The sequence below is a fragment of the Thamnophis elegans genome, chromosome 1 (assembly GCF_009769535.1).
Source record: "Thamnophis elegans isolate rThaEle1 chromosome 1, rThaEle1.pri, whole genome shotgun sequence".
Taxonomy (NCBI): Eukaryota; Metazoa; Chordata; class Lepidosauria; order Squamata; family Colubridae; genus Thamnophis; species Thamnophis elegans.
This window is the reverse complement of record NC_045541.1, coordinates 109,928,924-109,947,008: the sequence shown is the minus strand read 5'-3', so window position 1 is coordinate 109,947,008 and position 18,085 is coordinate 109,928,924. Positions and strand designations below refer to the sequence as shown.

The 18,085-nt window shown below is 37.1% G+C and overlaps 1 protein-coding gene across 1 annotated transcript in view; it reads left to right on the top strand.

Annotated features, from left to right (window-relative positions):
* MYBPC3 (myosin binding protein C3) overlaps positions 1-18,085 on the top strand; it is a 79,433-nt gene that overhangs the window by 16,927 nt on the left and 44,421 nt on the right. The window contains exons 7-12 of the mRNA XM_032213093.1: positions 1,925-1,973; positions 3,080-3,100; positions 6,718-6,798; positions 7,816-7,818; positions 13,535-13,558; positions 14,582-14,748. Of these exons, the coding sequence (XP_032068984.1) occupies positions 1,925-1,973; positions 3,080-3,100; positions 6,718-6,798; positions 7,816-7,818; positions 13,535-13,558; positions 14,582-14,748 (345 nt within the window). The remainder of the gene's footprint in view (positions 1-1,924; positions 1,974-3,079; positions 3,101-6,717; positions 6,799-7,815; positions 7,819-13,534; positions 13,559-14,581; positions 14,749-18,085) is intronic.

Below are 18,085 nucleotides of genomic sequence, written 5' to 3'. Positions count from 1 at the left end.
CCATTCAGAAGGTATGCATTGAAGGAATTTAATCTCAGATTATTTTAGAGACAATGGACACAAAGCAATGTAATTCAGTTGTAGTTTCAAATCGATATATGAATATTAGTTGTCCTACTCACTACAATAGCAGAGTTGGAAGAGGCCTTGGAGGTCTTCTATTCCAATCCCTTGCCTAGACAGGAAACCCTATACCGTTTCAGACAAATGGCTATCCAACATCTTCTTAAAGACTTCCAGTGTTGGGGCATTCACAACTTCTGGAGGCAAGCTGTTCCACTGATTAATTGTTCTAACTGCCAGAAATTTCTCCTCAGTTTTAAGTTGCTTCTCTCCTTGATTAGTTTCCACCATTGCTTCTTGTTCTACCCTCAGATGCCTTAGAGAATAGTTTGACTCCCTCTTCTTTGTGGCAAACCCTGAGATATTGGAACACTGCTATCATGTCTCCCCTAGTCCTTCTTTTCATTAAACTAGAACATACTCAGTTCCTGCAATCGTTCTTCATATGTTTTAGTCTCCAGTCCCCTAATCAACTTTGTTGCTCTTCTCTGCACTCTTTCTAGAGTCTCCACATCTTTTTTACATCGTGGCAACCAAAACTGAATGAAGTATTCCAAGTGTGGCCTTACCAAGGCATTATAAAGTGGTATTAACACTTCACGTGATCTTGATTTATCCCTCTGTTTATGTAGCCTAGAACTGTGTTGGCTTTTTTGGCAGCTGCTGCACACTGCGGGCTCATATTTAAATGGTTGTCCACTAGGACTCCAAGAACACTCTCACAGTTACTACTATTGGGGAAGGTACCACCTATACTGTACCTGTGCATTTCGTTTTTCTTGCCTAAATAGAACCTTACTCTTTTCACCATTGAATTTCATTTTATTAGGTAGTGCCCAATGTTCAAGTTTGTCAAGATCCTTCTGTATCTTAGGCCTATCTTCTGCCTATCAATACATGTCTGTATTGTAAGATGATATAATTGTATTTCTGCAATTTAATTTGTAATCCAATTACAAATCACCTATTATTTGTTTTAAATGTTGAAAGCATTAAAACTGCTGTGATTGCAAGCAAACCAAATTCAAATTAATTTTGCGTCTCTAACAATGTTAGATTGTTTATTCAGCAAAAGTAAGTTGAATGTAAGACTACTAATTCTGTTTTCTCTAAGGCCCAACCCCAAAAGAGGAAGGGAAAATGCTTGCTACCACATGCAGAACCTCTTCCCACAAATGATTTGAAACAATAAGTTGCTCATTTCTGTAGCTTGATTTAAACATAGAAACTTGCCAGTTTTAGAAATTAGTTAGGAATTGGAAAAAGATCTCAACCATAATTTTGACTTTTCTTAGCAGGACCTAATATTTGTCTAAAGGAATTTCATGGAGAAGCAGATTTTTTTTCACTCAATGACCTTCAGCTCAATGGGACTTCAATTCCATCACCTCCCAAAACTCTCCTCATCTCTATCAGCATGTCATTTTGCGGGCTCCTATAAGAATATCACACTCACTGTATTTATATAAAGTAAAATCAACATTTGGATTGTCCTAAATCTAAGTTTTCTATCTGTCCCTTAAAAGTAATATCTTCAAGTTGAATATGACTTCTGGTGTCCAAATGATGCATTTATATAGCAATTGGTAATAATATGGAAGTGGTTTGCTACTGGTTTCTTATGCAATATGTTTTCAGCTCTAAGTCTAGCCTACAGTCCTGGGATTTTGAAGTAGTCTCTTTTCTAAGTATTAAGCAAGACAAGGATTTTCCTTTTTGCATGAAATTTTAACCTCAAGATGAATACATTAAAAACTGTACAAAAAAAACCCCAAAGAACCCAAATGTAAGTTTGGGAAGGAAATATAAGTTGCCTTTGAATATTGTCTTATTGTTATTACCATTTTCTGTATAATCACAGAGGCACCTGCCACAGCTGACCTGGACATCCGATCAGCATTTCGGCGGACGTGAGTGTTATCACCAATGTTTATCCCAGTTTGCCAATGAAAGAGACAACTCTGAATGAAACAAAATGGTTGCTAGGAATATTTCCCTAGATCAGTGGTTCCCAACCTTATTTTGATCATCCCCCACCTAAGCATCTCTAAAATCCTGATTCCCCTCCCCCCGCTGGTGACATATAATTCTTAATTTACTTAAAAAGTGAAATCTACTCATGTGGAGGAAGCCTAAAAAGCCATTAACTTGGTTTAAAGAAGGTTCATTTGCCCCCATTAAAAAAAACAAATTGTCCCCCTGTGGGGTGTGGGCCCCACATTGGGAACCACTGCCCTAAATTAAATAAATTCCTTGAGGTCACTCTACTTTGGAAATCCTGATTCAACAGTAATCAAATGTAGGTGCACACATAGAAATAATAGATACAAAAGAAATAGAAATAATAATACAATCATGTTGTATGATAATCACATACAAAGCTTCTAGAAAACTGATGTATAGATCCAACAGAATGTCACTGGCTAAATCTGCACTCCAGATTTGCGCTTATAGCATAAACCAATGTGGGAGCACGCTGAGAGTTCCTAACACAGCACAAGGAATCGTGCAATTAGCCCAATTTCTAAAACTGAGGTCTCTAGCCAAGTGATTCAAGCACAAGCCACATTTGTGCACATCCTAATCTAACAGCCACATTCATGTGTATGGTCCAAAATAGCAAAAACCTTTCCAAGTAGCAGTTATAATTTGAGTATTTATAAAACATAATTTTAAATTTTAGCATTGGAATCAATACTTCTGATAAATGCTTCCTATCATGGCGAAGCTACAGAGGAAATGGGAAAATTGGGGGGAAATCACTTGGTTTGTTTGGAAGTATCCTAATTATCAGAAGCATTTATAAACAACAAGAGACAACAACAGCAACTACCACAACAAATCACCCCCAATTTTCTATAGAGATTAAAAGATAACATAGTTCCTGTGTACAGGGTAAGAAATGGATCAATATAGTTTTTAAAGCAGGAGAGAGAATTAGAAATGTAGGTAAGGATTTTTTTTTCAGCAGAAAGAAAATGTCTTTGTTTAAATTCTTTGTATAATTCTAATTTAGGAGCACAGCAGGAGGAGGAAAGTGGACATCACCATGCAGGTACCTGGTTTTCAGTACTCAGCATTGATCACCATTGTGAGCTGTCACTTAAACAGCACTTTAAACAGAATTTAACTACAGGCCCTAACATGGACAAATGACTTAGAATAACTTTATTGTCACTTTGAATTACCTCACTCAGAAATAAATATGAACTTATTTCTGTATGAGGCCAACTTGAGAGACAGATTCCTTTGTAAAATAACAAAATCCCTGGCAAATATTCTAAAAAAAATAATGACTTTATAAAGAACATTGATGTTGCTCATTATTCACCTATATATCCCTAAAGTATGAATTGCTTTTATTAATCAAATATTTGCCATGCTCCCTACTAAGTCTGCCCTGCAGTTTCAGATGCATAATAACAATCCTGCTTTCCTTTCAAAGTAGCTTAATATTTTTATGACTACATTATCACTACCATCACTTTGTCTTCAGTGGCTACCATATTGAGGAAGAATGCAAGAAGAAGATTTTTGTTAGGTTTCCTGATTAGTTTTGGAAAATTGACATAATGCTAATTGTTACTTATGGCTAATTTCAGCATGAAAATGCCACATTAATCATTCTTAAATGATTGATCACAGGACATGCTTATCTATTAATTAGCAATTGCAATAGCAATAGCAGTTAGACTTATATACCGCTTCATAGGGCTTTCAGCCCTCTCTAAGCGGTTTACAGAGTCAGCATATTGCCCCCAACAACAATCCGGGTCCTCATTTTACCCACCTCGGAAGGATGGAAGGCTGAGTCGACCCTGAGCTGGTGAGATTTGAACAGCTGAACTGCAGAACTGCAGTCAGCTGAAGTAGCCTGCAGTGCTGCATTTAACCACTGCGCCACCTCGGCTCTTTAGCTGTTGCACTGTTAGTGGTTTCTTCAATATACACTATATTGCCAAAAGTATTTGCTCACCTGCTTTTATTCACATATGAACTTACTGTAAGTGACATCCCATTCCTAATTCATAGGGTTCAATATGATGTCAGTCCACCCTTTGCAGCTGTAACAGCTTCAACTCTTCTGGGAAGGCTGTCTACAAGATTTAGGAGTGTGTTTATGGGAATTTTTGACCATTCTTCCAGAAGCGCATTTGTGAGGTCACACACTGATGTTGGACAGGTTTACGTGGCCTACCACTTCGTGGCTGAGTTTCTGTCATTCCCAAACACTTTCACATTCTAATACAGCTGACAGTTGACCGTGGAATATTTAGGAGTGAGGAAATTTCACGACTGGATTTGTTGCACAGGTGGCATCCTATCACAGTTCCACACTGGAATTCACTGAGCTCCTGAGAGCAACCCATTCTTTCACAAATGTTTATAAAAACAGTCTGTATGCCTAGGTACTTGATTTTATACACCTGTGGCCATGGAAGTGATTGGAACACCTGATTCTGATTATTTGGATGGGTGACCGAATACTTTTGGCAATATAGTGTATCTTGACACATGAAAGAATCTATAATATCTTACTGATAATGTTCAGAGATTGGCTTTTTCCAACTTTTCCTAGCGGTTTTAGATAGTTACAGGCATCATCTGGACTCAATACACTGTTTTCTAGGACTATTCTGCTTTTAGTAATATGAAAGTCTATTTTTCCCCCAAATTAGACATTTGTCTGTCTCAAATAGCCTTATCTCACCATTTCTTTAGCTTCTGTAGGGTTGAACACCTGGCAGATAACTCTTATCCTCCATATCTTTTCTACTGTACTAGCACTGACAACCATTCTTAAGGTTGGCTAGAGCGGCAAGAGAAAGGAAGTGGCTGGGGAAGCAACACTTCCTTCAACTGGTCTCTGATCACATACCGGTAGCTATAGGTCTATAGGGTGGTTTGGGATTGTGCCATAATACTCCTGTTTTACTGGGCAACCCAATTGAATCAATGAATCAGGTGCCAGAGATGCACCATAGTATGGCTTAGGCAGGGCTGTACAACCTTGACTTTAAGACTCATGGACTTCAACTCCCAGAATTCCTCAGCCAGCAATTCTGGAAGTTGAAATCTACAAGTCATAAAGAATCAGATTTGGTCAAAAATAAATTTTCAATATCATTTTGATTTTAATGAAAAGGAATGATTTTATATTAATCCCGCATGATTAAGTAGAAATAGAATTATTAAACTCTATGAACAATTCTTTTTTCTTAATCTTAATTTTCAGTTTAGAAATAACTATTTGAAACAACATCTCTGAAGTAAGGAAGCTTAGATAACTAGACTTTTTGTCCATAATTTTGCTTTTTGATGTTTGTAAATATTAGCAAATTTTAGTATAAAATGGCATTTGATTTGTGATAAATATTTTAAAATATACCAGAATTGCACTTCTAACAATTTACACATTTGGCATATATTTTGTTTAATTTAACTTCTGTTTTCATATGTCTTAATAGTGTTATATTCTCTTAAATTGCAGATTTAAATTGATTTGATTATTTTAAACAACTGTATATATCTACCCAAGGAACTCTTAAGAAGTACAGGCTCAAATATTTTTTATGTTTCCTCTCAAATATCAACTCTATAACATTGCTTATTACTTTTCTCATGGAATACAATAAGTAACATATTTACAATAAGTAAAATATTTAAGGTTTAACTATGCTAGCTAAGAATCCTAATAACTATGCTTTCAGCATATCTGAAAAGTGATAGCTTGGGGACAATTGTTCACCCAATTACAATCAACATTTATTTTTATTTGAACTGTGGCAGCTTAACTCATTTTCCTGCTTCCCTCCTCCTATACAGTAGAATCTCTGGTCACAAATGCTTCTGACAATGGCCAAATCGGGGTGGTGGTGTTTATGCGCCAAATTTCCTGTTGTTTGTTTACAAACAACAGCGACCCATGTGTGGCCGCCACATTAATTTTGCATTAATTTTGGTTAGGTTCGGATCATGACCAAATTGGGTTGCGACCAAAGTTATGGAATGAATTATGGTCGTGATTAGAGGTTCTACTGTATGCGATTCAACCTTCTGGAGCAAAACTGGACAATGTGCAAAAGAGGATAGAGGAAATAGATACTAATTTCATTGATGGATTATTTTCCATCATTGGATAACAACCACACTATTATAAAAACCCAAAGTCACTGTGTTTGACAATATTAAGCTGTATAGTAAAACCAAAACCAAAAATAACAAAACACTGTTTGTTATTGAACTAATTAAAATGGTTTTATTAAAGGCTTATGTTATTTATTGAAAATTGTTGCCCGTTTCTTGTATATGAGTAACAGTCTAATATGGATGACAACAGGAAGCATGTTTTTCTATTTACTGTGTTTATATTCAGAACAGTATTTGCAGAAAAGGAAATAAGTTTGTATGATACCATACCTTGTATGATACTTATCCAGATGCAATGGACTTGGTAAACTTTTAGGAGGAGAAAAGGGCAAAATGAGCTATGTTGTTCCTGAAGTTTATTTTGAATCAGACCTGATTTTGTTCCTTTCATCCTTCTGGCATTGGCTGCTCAGTGCCTGTTCCAAGTTAGGGAAGTCTGGTATGATTATGTATCATTATATAAAAGCAAAATATTCACCTGGATCTTTTTTAAAAAAAAATGAGTCCTGTTCTTGTTCTGTTATGCAGTGTGGATGGTCAAGATGAAGGCAGAGAGTTGGATTTCACTTCCTTGCTGAGAAAGAGGTGAGTGGTAACTGTGTAGCCATTTCACCCTTCAGAACAATGGGATGAAACACTTGTGGGACCAATGAATTATGTCAAGTGCTTTGGCAACATTCTCACATCCATTTTCCCCAGAAGGGAGAAATGGGTGTGAGATGTCTTAAAGTTACCAGCTGGGACAAATGTCTGTTATTATTTATTTATTTATTTATTTATTTATTTATTTATTTATTTATTTATTTATTTGATTTATAGGCCGCCCAATCCCAGGGGACTCCAGGCGGTTTACAAAGTGAAAAGAAGAGTAATTAATAAAAAAATAAAGGAAAACAATTTAAAACATCACCCATACACCCAATCTGATTGGGGCTGGACCTCAGTAATGAGGTCAACAGCCCCAGGCCTTCCGGAATAGCCAGGTTTTAACAGCTTTTTGGAAGACCACGAGAGTGGGCAAGGTCTGGATCTCTGGGGATAGTTCATTCCAAAGGGCCGGAGCAGCCACAGAGAAGGCCCTCCTCCGGGGAGCCGCCAGCCGACACTGTCTGGCTGACGGCATCTGAAGGAGGCCCACTCTGTGGGATCTCACTGGCCGTTGGGAGGTACGTGGCAGTAGGCGGTCTCGCAGGTCCCCCCAATTTCCAATTTAAAAAGTGGGGGGACTATAATGGCATGAGAACTGACAGCTAGGGTGGTTGCATCTGATTGAGCAACACAATTTGTCAAAAAGTAGATGTAAGGAAAACATTCCCAAAATGGCCAATTCAGTGTGTCAATGATACTAAGGAGTTCTAAGCAACATAGCACTGTAATCTAGAATATAAAGCTGAGAAAGAAGATTAGTTAATTTAAGGCCACTTGATAGACTGAAGAGAAAAATTTAATTTTTCCTAATTTTCTCTTATTTGCAGGAATCCTTTTTTCCCCACATTAACATTTTACTTTTCTGTCCCTGTCATGCTTCTCTCCCTTTTTTTCTTCTTTTTGCATTTTGATTTGCATCTCCACTTGGAAATCTTGCCTGGAATTCTGGAACAGAGAGTAAGATTTTACTTTAATTCCTTTTAAACTGCATGAAGTATGTATGGTTTGCAGTTTACATAGGCATCCATTTCTTTCAGTGCTTTGGAACATCATAACGTATAATCACCTCAGATATTATTTAAAATATAGCTCGAATGGATGATGGAGCAGTCACTTTCATTGATTTGCTTGCTTAATGTTCTGCTTTAGAGCGGTTTTGTTGCATAATTTCCAAAATAGGTTATTTGAGAATTAAGTTTGAGTATCTTCTATATATGTAATCATATCTAAGGGCCATTTTTCTGCCTTCTTGAAGTAACTGAGGTGGACCAGCTTCTTTAATAAGCAGCTTATAAATCATCCATGGATCATGTCTCACAAAAGCTTTTGAGCTAAAATAATCTTTCTGCAATAAGTTACATTGCAACATCTTTTAAAATGTCAGCTGTTTTTGTCTTGTTACTGACTTCTGTTGCTGTAGTGATGTATTATTTGAGCCTGAAGTTGATTATGTTAATGTGCAGGAAAAATATTAACAATAAGATAAAAACTGATACTTGGTTTTATTTAAAACCAGAATTATCCTTCAAATGAGATCAGATTTTGCTATGATGATAATCTATCATAATTTTCAATTAGACCTAATGAAGAAAAAAACGAATGGAGGGATAAATGTCACTTCAGTATCAACTAAACTATTTTAACCATAGGAAAATAATATAAAGTCTTTATTAATATTAATTATCTATGTTCCACTGGAATGTTAGATAGCTAATTTGGAACCAGCATTGAATCTAAAAACTGCTAGTATTGGAATGAAGTCCTATTCTAGGAGAGTTGAACCAAAATGACTTCTAAATATTTCTGCTAAATTGTTGGAGCGTTTCTCACACCCCAAACACTGGATTTGCACCGTCAAGGATCTGCAAGACTAAAACATGGTATCCAGAAGGATGTAAGACCTTTTTCATATAAATCATTTAGCAGTTTGGAATTCCATATTGATGGGTGGTTATGTTTACAACGAAGATGACATACTATCAAATAAGTTATTTGAGTTTAGTCTTAAGAAAAAAAAATCAAATAATGAGAATTTTCAAATAGTTCTATATCTTAATGTTTGACAGGAAAGGTTTTTCTTTCTTTCTTTCTTTCTTTCTTTCTTTCTTTCTTTCTTTCTTTCTTTCTTTCTTTCTTTTTTTCTTTCTTTCTTTCTTTGTAACATGAACCTTTTAAATAAGCAATATAAAAAACTGGTAAGCAGCCTTTATCTATGAACATGGACCCTGAGCCATGTAATACATTTGCATTAGTGGGTGTAGAGACAGGCTGAGATCCTGATGGCACTAGAAAGGCTTTAATGCCTCTTTGCACCCTATAGCAGTTCTGATTTGGAAGAAGTACCATAACTATTGGTACTGGAACAGGAAATTCCTGTTCCTCCATCATAGCCCTAAAATCTCGTACTAATTGTCCACAGTTGCACAGCTGAAATTTAGTCACATGGTTAGAGCTTCCAGTGTCACAGTTTGGAGAGCTAAACATTGCCCATTCTTGTTTTAATGGAAATTGCAGATAAAAAAGAAAAAGCATTTAAACCTTCTCTTCCCTACTTCTAATCCCAATCTGGATTGGTTTCCTCTCTCTGCCTTCCCTTTTTCTCAGATACGTATATTTTGCCATATGTATTATGACAGTGAATAAGCTAGTTTTCTTCTTTCTTTCTTTCTTTCTTTCTTTCTTTCTTTCTTTCTTTCTTTCTTTCTTTCTTTCTTTCTTTCTTTCTTTCTTTCTTTCTTTCTTTCTTTCTTTGGACTGGACAAGAAGGTATCAAGTCTGAGAATTGAGGAGAGGGGGGAGGAGGCCTACACATAGGCCCATCAATGGAAACTCTGTGTTCTCAACCCATAAAAGGAAAGCAGTTGGTGTTTGCTTTCCCCATCTGAGTGGGTGGGGTGGGGAGCAAATATAAACAATCAGAGGAGGCACTTAGCAGCAGTGGTAAATGTGGTTGAAACAGAAGAACAGACTATCACTATAACCAAAGTGAAGGAATGGGTCAAAAATTGGAAAGGATTTCTTAAGCTGAATTCATTTCCAACCAGATCAGGCACAGAAGAGTAAAGCACTTAGAGGGAAGTCATGGGGTGGATTCTTCCTCGTCCATTCACCTTACATTCTACTGAGTTCATTTCCATGCTATAAGTTGTCAGGGATATCTGCCTTGTTTACATGACTTGAAAAACTATTAGATGCCCCAAGTGGTTCAATCAGGTGATCTGCCCTCTGCATCATCTTTCAGAAAACTAAAGTGTCCTCTCTATTGCGCTCTATTTCAAAGGCAAATTTCGGGGTGGGGGGTGGGGGAGTGTCTCACCTTTCAGGTAAAAATGATACTTGCTCAAATGGCATTATTCAGCTTGTCACTTAAAAGCAAGACCCACTGGATTCAAAACCCTAGTGTTATAACCCTAGTTTACTCATTTTTAAATGGATTTTAGTTTTAATGTGACTCGCCTGGCTCCGGAAACAAGGGTTTCAGTTTAAATACTTATGGTAGCATAGTGCAACTGATTTGTTCCTGTATTTTTGTTTCATAATCACACTAAAGAGACAGGAAGATTATGTAACTTTTTTCAAAGGGCTGAAATGTTATTTTTTGGAAATGCACGTAGTCACCCAATGACTCTCTTCCTGGAGCTCCTTCCAATGGAGATTTTATATTATGCTGTTCAGAAGTATTACTTTCCAACAGGATAGTCTGAATAGATGGCACTGACATACAGGTGCTACAGACCAAGCAGAAGGAACAGCTGTCACCCCAGTGTGGGGCAGGCAATGAGAGAAACTACTAAGGGTGACAGCTGACATTCTAAGAATCCAAGCAATAGGATAGGGGAAACCATTGTTAGTTGTTTGCAACAATTTAAACTCCCAGGGTTGTTTAGAAAACATAACTTCAAGTTAGTTAGGACCTAATGAAACTCTCTAATACACAAGCAAGAGAGAACTATGCCAAATAGTATTGTTAGGTAAGCTCCCCGTTGGGAGAGCGAGTGCGTTCAGAGAAGCATTGTGAGAGTTGTGTTGGATAACACACAAACCAGCATACAGAGACACAGCAGTTTAAACAGGCTTTTACTTTTCGTGGAAATAGAGGTGTTCAGAGTCCATCAAACAGTCCAAGTTATACACTGATAAGACAGTCAGTCATCAACGTCTTTCAATTAAGGGATAATCCAAATAATCATACAAACAGTCTGGTACTCAAAGTTTGCTAGCAGTTGCAAAACTTACAATAGCTCACGGCACTTTCTAACAGTCAGCTTCCAAAACACTCAGATCAGATCAGTCCAGCATCTAACAAACAGAGAGCTAACAGTCATTCTGGCTCCCTCTTATGGCCGATTGAGGAAACAGTAACCAATCACATTTTACAGTATGATTTAAAGAAACGGGTACAGCATTGCTGTATGATTTATATATTGCCAACTCAACCATTAGATTATGTTCCTAACAAGTATCACTCCGGAGGACATGATTTTACATAACTCCCTCTGCTGAGGTATGCACATGTGAATATTGTAGGGATATACAATGGTCTATATGGTCACTACAGATGCTGGTATTTTCGCAGTTTAAGCTTCTAGGTAGCTTGTTTGCACTTGGTAGGACTAGATGAAAAAGTAAAACGTCCATTTCAAGCTATATGGAAATACAATTTATATTGTGAATTTGTGATGGAAACTGTAATTCAAGACAATGGGAGACCTTAGTTTGGCAAAGATTGTTTTAATTCTACCCACCATCATAGAATAATTGTGGTATTATTTGCTATATCACTTACCATAAGAAGCATTAGTTTGGGGATTAAGCTAGAGGAGTTGGAAGAATCCCTTGTTAATATTCTTAAAATGGAGCAGATCTGGCTTCAATCTCATTATTTCACCAACTTTGATTGAGACCAAATCAAAGCAAGGATTAGTTTTGAGTGGGCAGTGATGCTTGAATGAGATTTGGAATAGTCCCTTTAGCATGGGTTCTGCTATATTGAAGATTAAAGTTTCGCTAACTGTATAAATATCCAAATCAATATCTGCGTTTGTACTTTCCAAAAGAGAATGGCAGATGGTAGAATTTTCTCAGTTTTAGAAAAGACCATTAAGAATTGGATCATACCCCTGTCCTATCTCACCCAGAAGCCAGTTTTCACAATGGCCAGTCAAATATACAAAGACAGTGGTGGGTTACTACCGGTTCAGACCGGTTCAGCTGAACCAGTAGTGGTTTGGGGGCCTGGATCACTGGAACCGGTAACGACCAGGCCTGCCACGCCCTCGAAACGGTTCCCTGGGAGGCAGCACAGGTGCCGCCATCTTGTTTTTCAGTTCTGCGCATGTGCAGAACAATTTTAATTGCACTGTGCAGCGCACATGTGTGCAAAGTGCATGCACGTGCAAAGTGCATGCACATGCAAAGCATGCAAAGCATGCACATGAGCAAACCGGCAGTAGTGCCTGCTGGAACCTACTCCTGAAAGAGGGCTACTTGTCTCTCAGTCACACTGATGTCAAACTTAGAAATGACCAATCTCCAGGACTTCCATCAATTGGCAGGCAGCACTCCATTTCTATTAGCAAATTCCAAGGTTTAATTACACACTGTGTAAAAGGAAATACTTCCTTTTGTCTTTCCTAATTCTTCCAGGATTTAATTTCATTAGGTGACCTCAGGTTCTAGTATTTTGGGAATAGAAAAAAGATTATCTTTGGCACTTTATTTACATCACACATAATTTTCTATACTTCAGTCATGTCTTCTCTCATTTTCCTCCATCCTAGACAAAAAAGTTCCAAATGTACATAATCTTTCCTCATCTTTGTTGGCCTCCTCTGAACCTTCTCTAGATCCACTATATCTTTTTGAGATGCAATCATCATAACTGCACAAAATATTGCAGACATGAATACCTCATTATTTAATATAATGACATTATATTGGCATCTCTATTTTCAGTACTGTTTCTTATTATCTCTAACATAAAATTGACTCTTTTTTTAACAGCAGATGCACACTGCATCAATGCTTCCATATAACTTTTTATCATTACTCCAAGATTTCTCTCCTTCATTAGTCACCGCCAGTACTGATTTCATTAGTTGGTATGAATGATTAGGATTTTTGGCACAAGTAAGCTCCTGTCAATTTTTTAAATAAGATCAACGTCCAGAAAAACTAGCAGTAGACTACCCTGTTTCTTATTCAAAAATAAGATTGCCCTGGATAATAAGCCCAACTTGAGCGCATGCGCTAAAATAAGTCCTCCTCCCAAAATAAGCCCTCCCCAAAATATTGCAACACAGCAACAGCCATGTTGCTCGCTGCCTCCTGCACCTCAAAAATAATAAGACCTCTCTGAAAATAAAGCCAAGTGCTTATTTCGGGAGTCAAAAGACAGGGTCTTATTTTCAGGGAGGCACAGTAGTAACATACTCTTTTGAGACTGTTATAAATTATAAGACTATAAGCTACATTGAATTGGATTGTTGTGTGTGCAGTTGCTTCTCTGCTACCATTTTTCAGTGTGGTAAACATTTAGACTTTTTATCAAGGGAGCTGAAGCTTGTTCTAGTGATGGCTGCTGATACTACTAACTCCTGATGCTCTCTCTCTTGCTTATGGGGACGCTGCTGCATGTTCCTGCAAATGTTCTCGGCATTGTTTTGAAGTCCAGCAGTTTCTTGCGCTCGGTACATCGGTAAGCATTCACTCCATCTCTTCTCCAGTGATAATTGTCAGTAAAACTTTTCCAGAAAGGTAACTGTCTTTTGGAGCAAAAAGGAGAAAAAAGATAAAAGAAAAAGTAACTTCATAGCATATAGCACTTTAAAGGCTAATAAATATATTACATTTTTATGGTTTAAAATCTTATATCTGATGAACTGGACTCTGTTTATATATAACACATATTATATCATAATATGTGTTAAAATGTAATACTTTAGAAAACTCACCATGTTTTTGTTAATAACACACCAAACAAAAAATTAAACAGATAGATGGATGGATGGATGGATGGATGGATGGATGGATGGATGGATGGATGGATGGATGGATAGATAGATGATAGATGATAGATGATAGATGATAGATAGATAGATAGATAGATAGATAGATAGATAGATATCACTATTGATATTTAAGAGACATGAAATTAACAAGCAGTCATGATTTAATTATATTATCCAAAGTTAAATTCTTGCCTCCTTTGGACCAAAGTCATCTTTAGAATCCATGGATGGCACATACCTTTTGAAGTATTAATTGTAAAATAAGGCACTTACCTGTACCTAAGGAAGATTTTTCCATAAATTCATGCAAAACAAGTAGAACGTTTTCCTATTCCTTAACCACAACCTTAAGAATCTGAAACTAAGGCCCAGCTGTTCTTCATCACTAAGATATTCAGACCACATTTGTACATTCTGTGAAATACAGGATTACTAGCTCTATGTTAGGAAACCAGCAGCGTTCTGCTACCCACAGACCTTTTACTCCCACCTTGTTTCTCTTGCTTATGTGAATGTTGAAGTGATCCAGATCCTTCACATTTACAGCATATGTCTAAACCCAATATCTAATTGAAGAAAATTAGAAGGCACACCATTAGTTGCTATCTTGAAATACCAAATGTTATTGACAAGAGAGAAACCAAGATTCTGGATGTTGCTCAATTGCTCAAGTGAAATATAATCTGAGGCTACATGTCCTTTCTTTGTAGAAATGAAGGAAAAGTTGAATCACAGCCAGAGGTTGATGTCTGGGAAATCCTTCGGAAGGCTCCGCCATCCGAATATGAGAAAATTGCATTTCAATATGGCATCACTGATCTACGGGGAATGTTGAAACGCCTCAAGCGCATGAAGAAGGAGGAGAAGAAAAGCACATGTAAGAGAACGTGTTTTCCTCCACCATTCAAGTACAGTAAATTTTCTCCTTTTAGAGAAGTGTGCCATGCAAACAATTTATATATTTTTTCCAGATTGTGGTCTTTTCCTACTTCTATTTATTATCTAGAAAAGAACAGCTGGTTCTATAAAATTAGAAACGAAAGTTAAAGCTGACAAGGATAGGAGAAAAGAAAGAGGAAATTTATAAATAATAGAGGGAGCTTAGAAAAAATACCAGCTAAACCAATAAAATGAAGAAAGACGGGTAGAATAACTCACTACTGAATGGAAGATTGGGGAGTTGATGTACAATGTACATAAGCCAGTGGTATTGGCATGATCCAAAATAATAAAAGCAATATTGCACTGTCATCTTGGAAGTTTCATCTCTTTTGTATATACAAGCTATATCATGACAGATACCGAGAAGGGTCAAACTTGAAATACTCTTCCATAATTCTCTCTCCTTGATCCTCCCTATGGCATCTCTGTTAGGAGGAAGTTACAAATATAGGCTCATATGCAGTAAATAGATTTGAGAGCAGAATTTGTTTCTTTGTTTCTTGGCTGCATCGGAATTCATGGGGGAAACCCACACAAAGCTGCTGTTTTCCTTGAATCACTGAAGTTCTATGAAGCTTGTGACAGAAAGTTTTCCCATCAGAAGAGAATATTTGTATCTCAGAGTCAAACTGCGGGGTCATTTGTGTTCTCTGAACTTGGTTGTTTTCTTGCAGCTATTTCATTGCCCAACTAAATAACAGCATCAGTGCTGGTGATGTTAACCTAGTTGGGAAATTAAATCTGAAAATAAATTTTAAAAAAAACAAGCTGAGAAAGCACCTAGGATCTCACAGTTTTTCCAATAATAGAAACTCTTGACTAACTTCAGTTTCTGAGCTTAAGGCAGTCTTCCTTGTATAGCAATTCAGCTTTCAGAGCATCATTTCAAGATGTCATTCTTTCTATTAAAGATTTTTTTGAATACAGAAAGATGAAGACTAATACTGTGGTGGCGCAGTGGTTAAAATGCAGTACTGCAGGCTACTTCTGCTGACTGCCGGCTGCTAGCAGTCTGGCAGTTCACCTCTCACCAGGCTCAAGGTTGACTCAGCCTTCCATCCTTCCGAGGTGGGTAAAATGAGGACCCAGATTGTTGGGGGAGATATGCTGACTCTGTAAACCACTTAGAGAGGGCTCTAAAGAACTATGAAGCAGTATATAAGTCTAAGTGCTATTGCTATTGCTAATACAAACTAATATAAAAAGAGAAAAAGAAAAGGAAAAGTAAGAAATCAAAGAGAAAGCTAAAAGTGAAAGAGGGAGAAAGTGAAAAAAATCGGAGTGGGAGATGCTTCCAATCTTATAACAGCTATAAATACAGTTATATATGTCTTGCTGTATTATTACAATATACCTCTCTTCTTTCTACAATGTAGCCTGTCTAATCATCAAAATAATAAATGTAGCCATCTTCACCAACCATACCTACATTGCGAACAAACACCAAATCTTTCCATCTTTGTCCAATTTGTCATTCTTTCTTTTAAAGCCTGCACAGGGATTGTATCTTGGCAGTACAACAGCTACTTCCCATAGCAACCATTCAATTTCATCAACAAAACAGAGTAGGGTATTTCTGTAGTTCCAGGATGGCAATAGCTTCAGACAAGGTACCAACTAATTGGTATTTAATGCAGTCTCCTCTTAATCCATGTTTTCAGCATTTAAAGGCTGCTTTATAAAGATAAGTGGTAGCTATAGTGGGAAAATGCCTTCAGTTAAAGTGTACATTTTTAAAGTGGAGAGGAGGAGAAGTAGCAAAGAATCAACTGAAAAGGTTGGAACTGTGTAAAAACAACTAGATATTATAACTACAAAATATTATCTAGATTTCAACAGAATTAAACCAATAGCAATAGCAATACCAGTTAGACTTATATACTGCTTCATAGGGATTTCAGCCCTCTCTAAGCGGTTTACAGAGTCAGCATATTGCCCCCAACAACAAACCGGGTCCTCATTTTACCCACCTCGGAAGGATGGAAGGCTGAGTCGACCCTGAGCTGGTGAGATTTGAACAGCCGAACTGCAGAACTGCAGTCAGCTGAAGTAGCCTGCAGTGCTGCATTTAACCACTGCACCACCTCGGCTCATCTCTGTTTTTCACTACAAATGAAAAACAGAGATGAGTGAAAAACAGAGATAAGGAACCAATGAAGGAGGTTATTTGTAGCTCAGGGTTGAAAGCAGGGGTTCTGGGTGCCCTCTGTGCTTGGTTGTTTTCTTGCAGATGTTTCATTACCCAAACTAGGTAACATCATCAGTGCTAGTGGGGAAAGGTGTTGGAGACTTGAATGTGGGAAATTAAATTTACATTGTGTCATATATTTTTTTTAAAAAATTATAAAATGTTCCATCACTGGTATGTGACACCACTTAAATTGTCAGAAATGTATAAAGGAATATGTTGGGAGTGTGAAAAGGAAGAGAGACATTTTTACTTGCATGGTGTACTTGTGAAAAAGCAAAAAAAGGGTGCAAATTCATACAATTATGTAAAATGTATTGTGGATGAATATTACAATGAAACTGGAATTATCTTTACTGGGTTTTAGGAGTGATGAACTAGAAAAATATGGGAAATCTACATTACATACCGTAACTGCAGAAAGATTATTATATGCACAAAGATGGAAGAAAAATAAAATACTACAGTATAGATGTGGTATTCAGCAGGCTCTGACCAGTTTTGGAGAACCAGTAGCAGAAATTTTGAGTAGTTTGGAGAACTGGTAAATACCACCTCTGACTGGCCCCGCCCCCATATATTCTCTGCCTCCCGAGTCCCAGTTGATCAGGAAGAAATGGGGATTTTGCAGTAATCTTCCCCTGAAGTAAGGATGGAATGGAGATTTTATAGTATCCTTCCCCTGCCACACCTGCCAAGCCATGCCACACCATGCCTACCAAGCCAGGCTCATAGAGCCAGTTGTAAAAAAATTTGAATCCCACCACTGCTACAATAGAAGATTATAGAAGAAGAAAAGACTGAATTAATTATTTATGGATTTGGAGATTAAAAGGGGCCAAAGAGAAAGGTGGCAATTACTTCCTAATAGAAGGAAGAGAGGAAATCCTAATTCTCTGTATTCTTTCTTTAAAATTTCTTTTCTTTTTCTTCTTTTTCTGTTTTGTTTTTCCCTTCATCTTCTTTTGATTTTGTATACTTTTACTGTACTAAAAAATTCTAATATAGGTAAGATGATATATCGAACTGGGCAAAAGTAAACAAGAGCATGATAAAAGGGTAAAGTATTGAATAGATGGAAAGA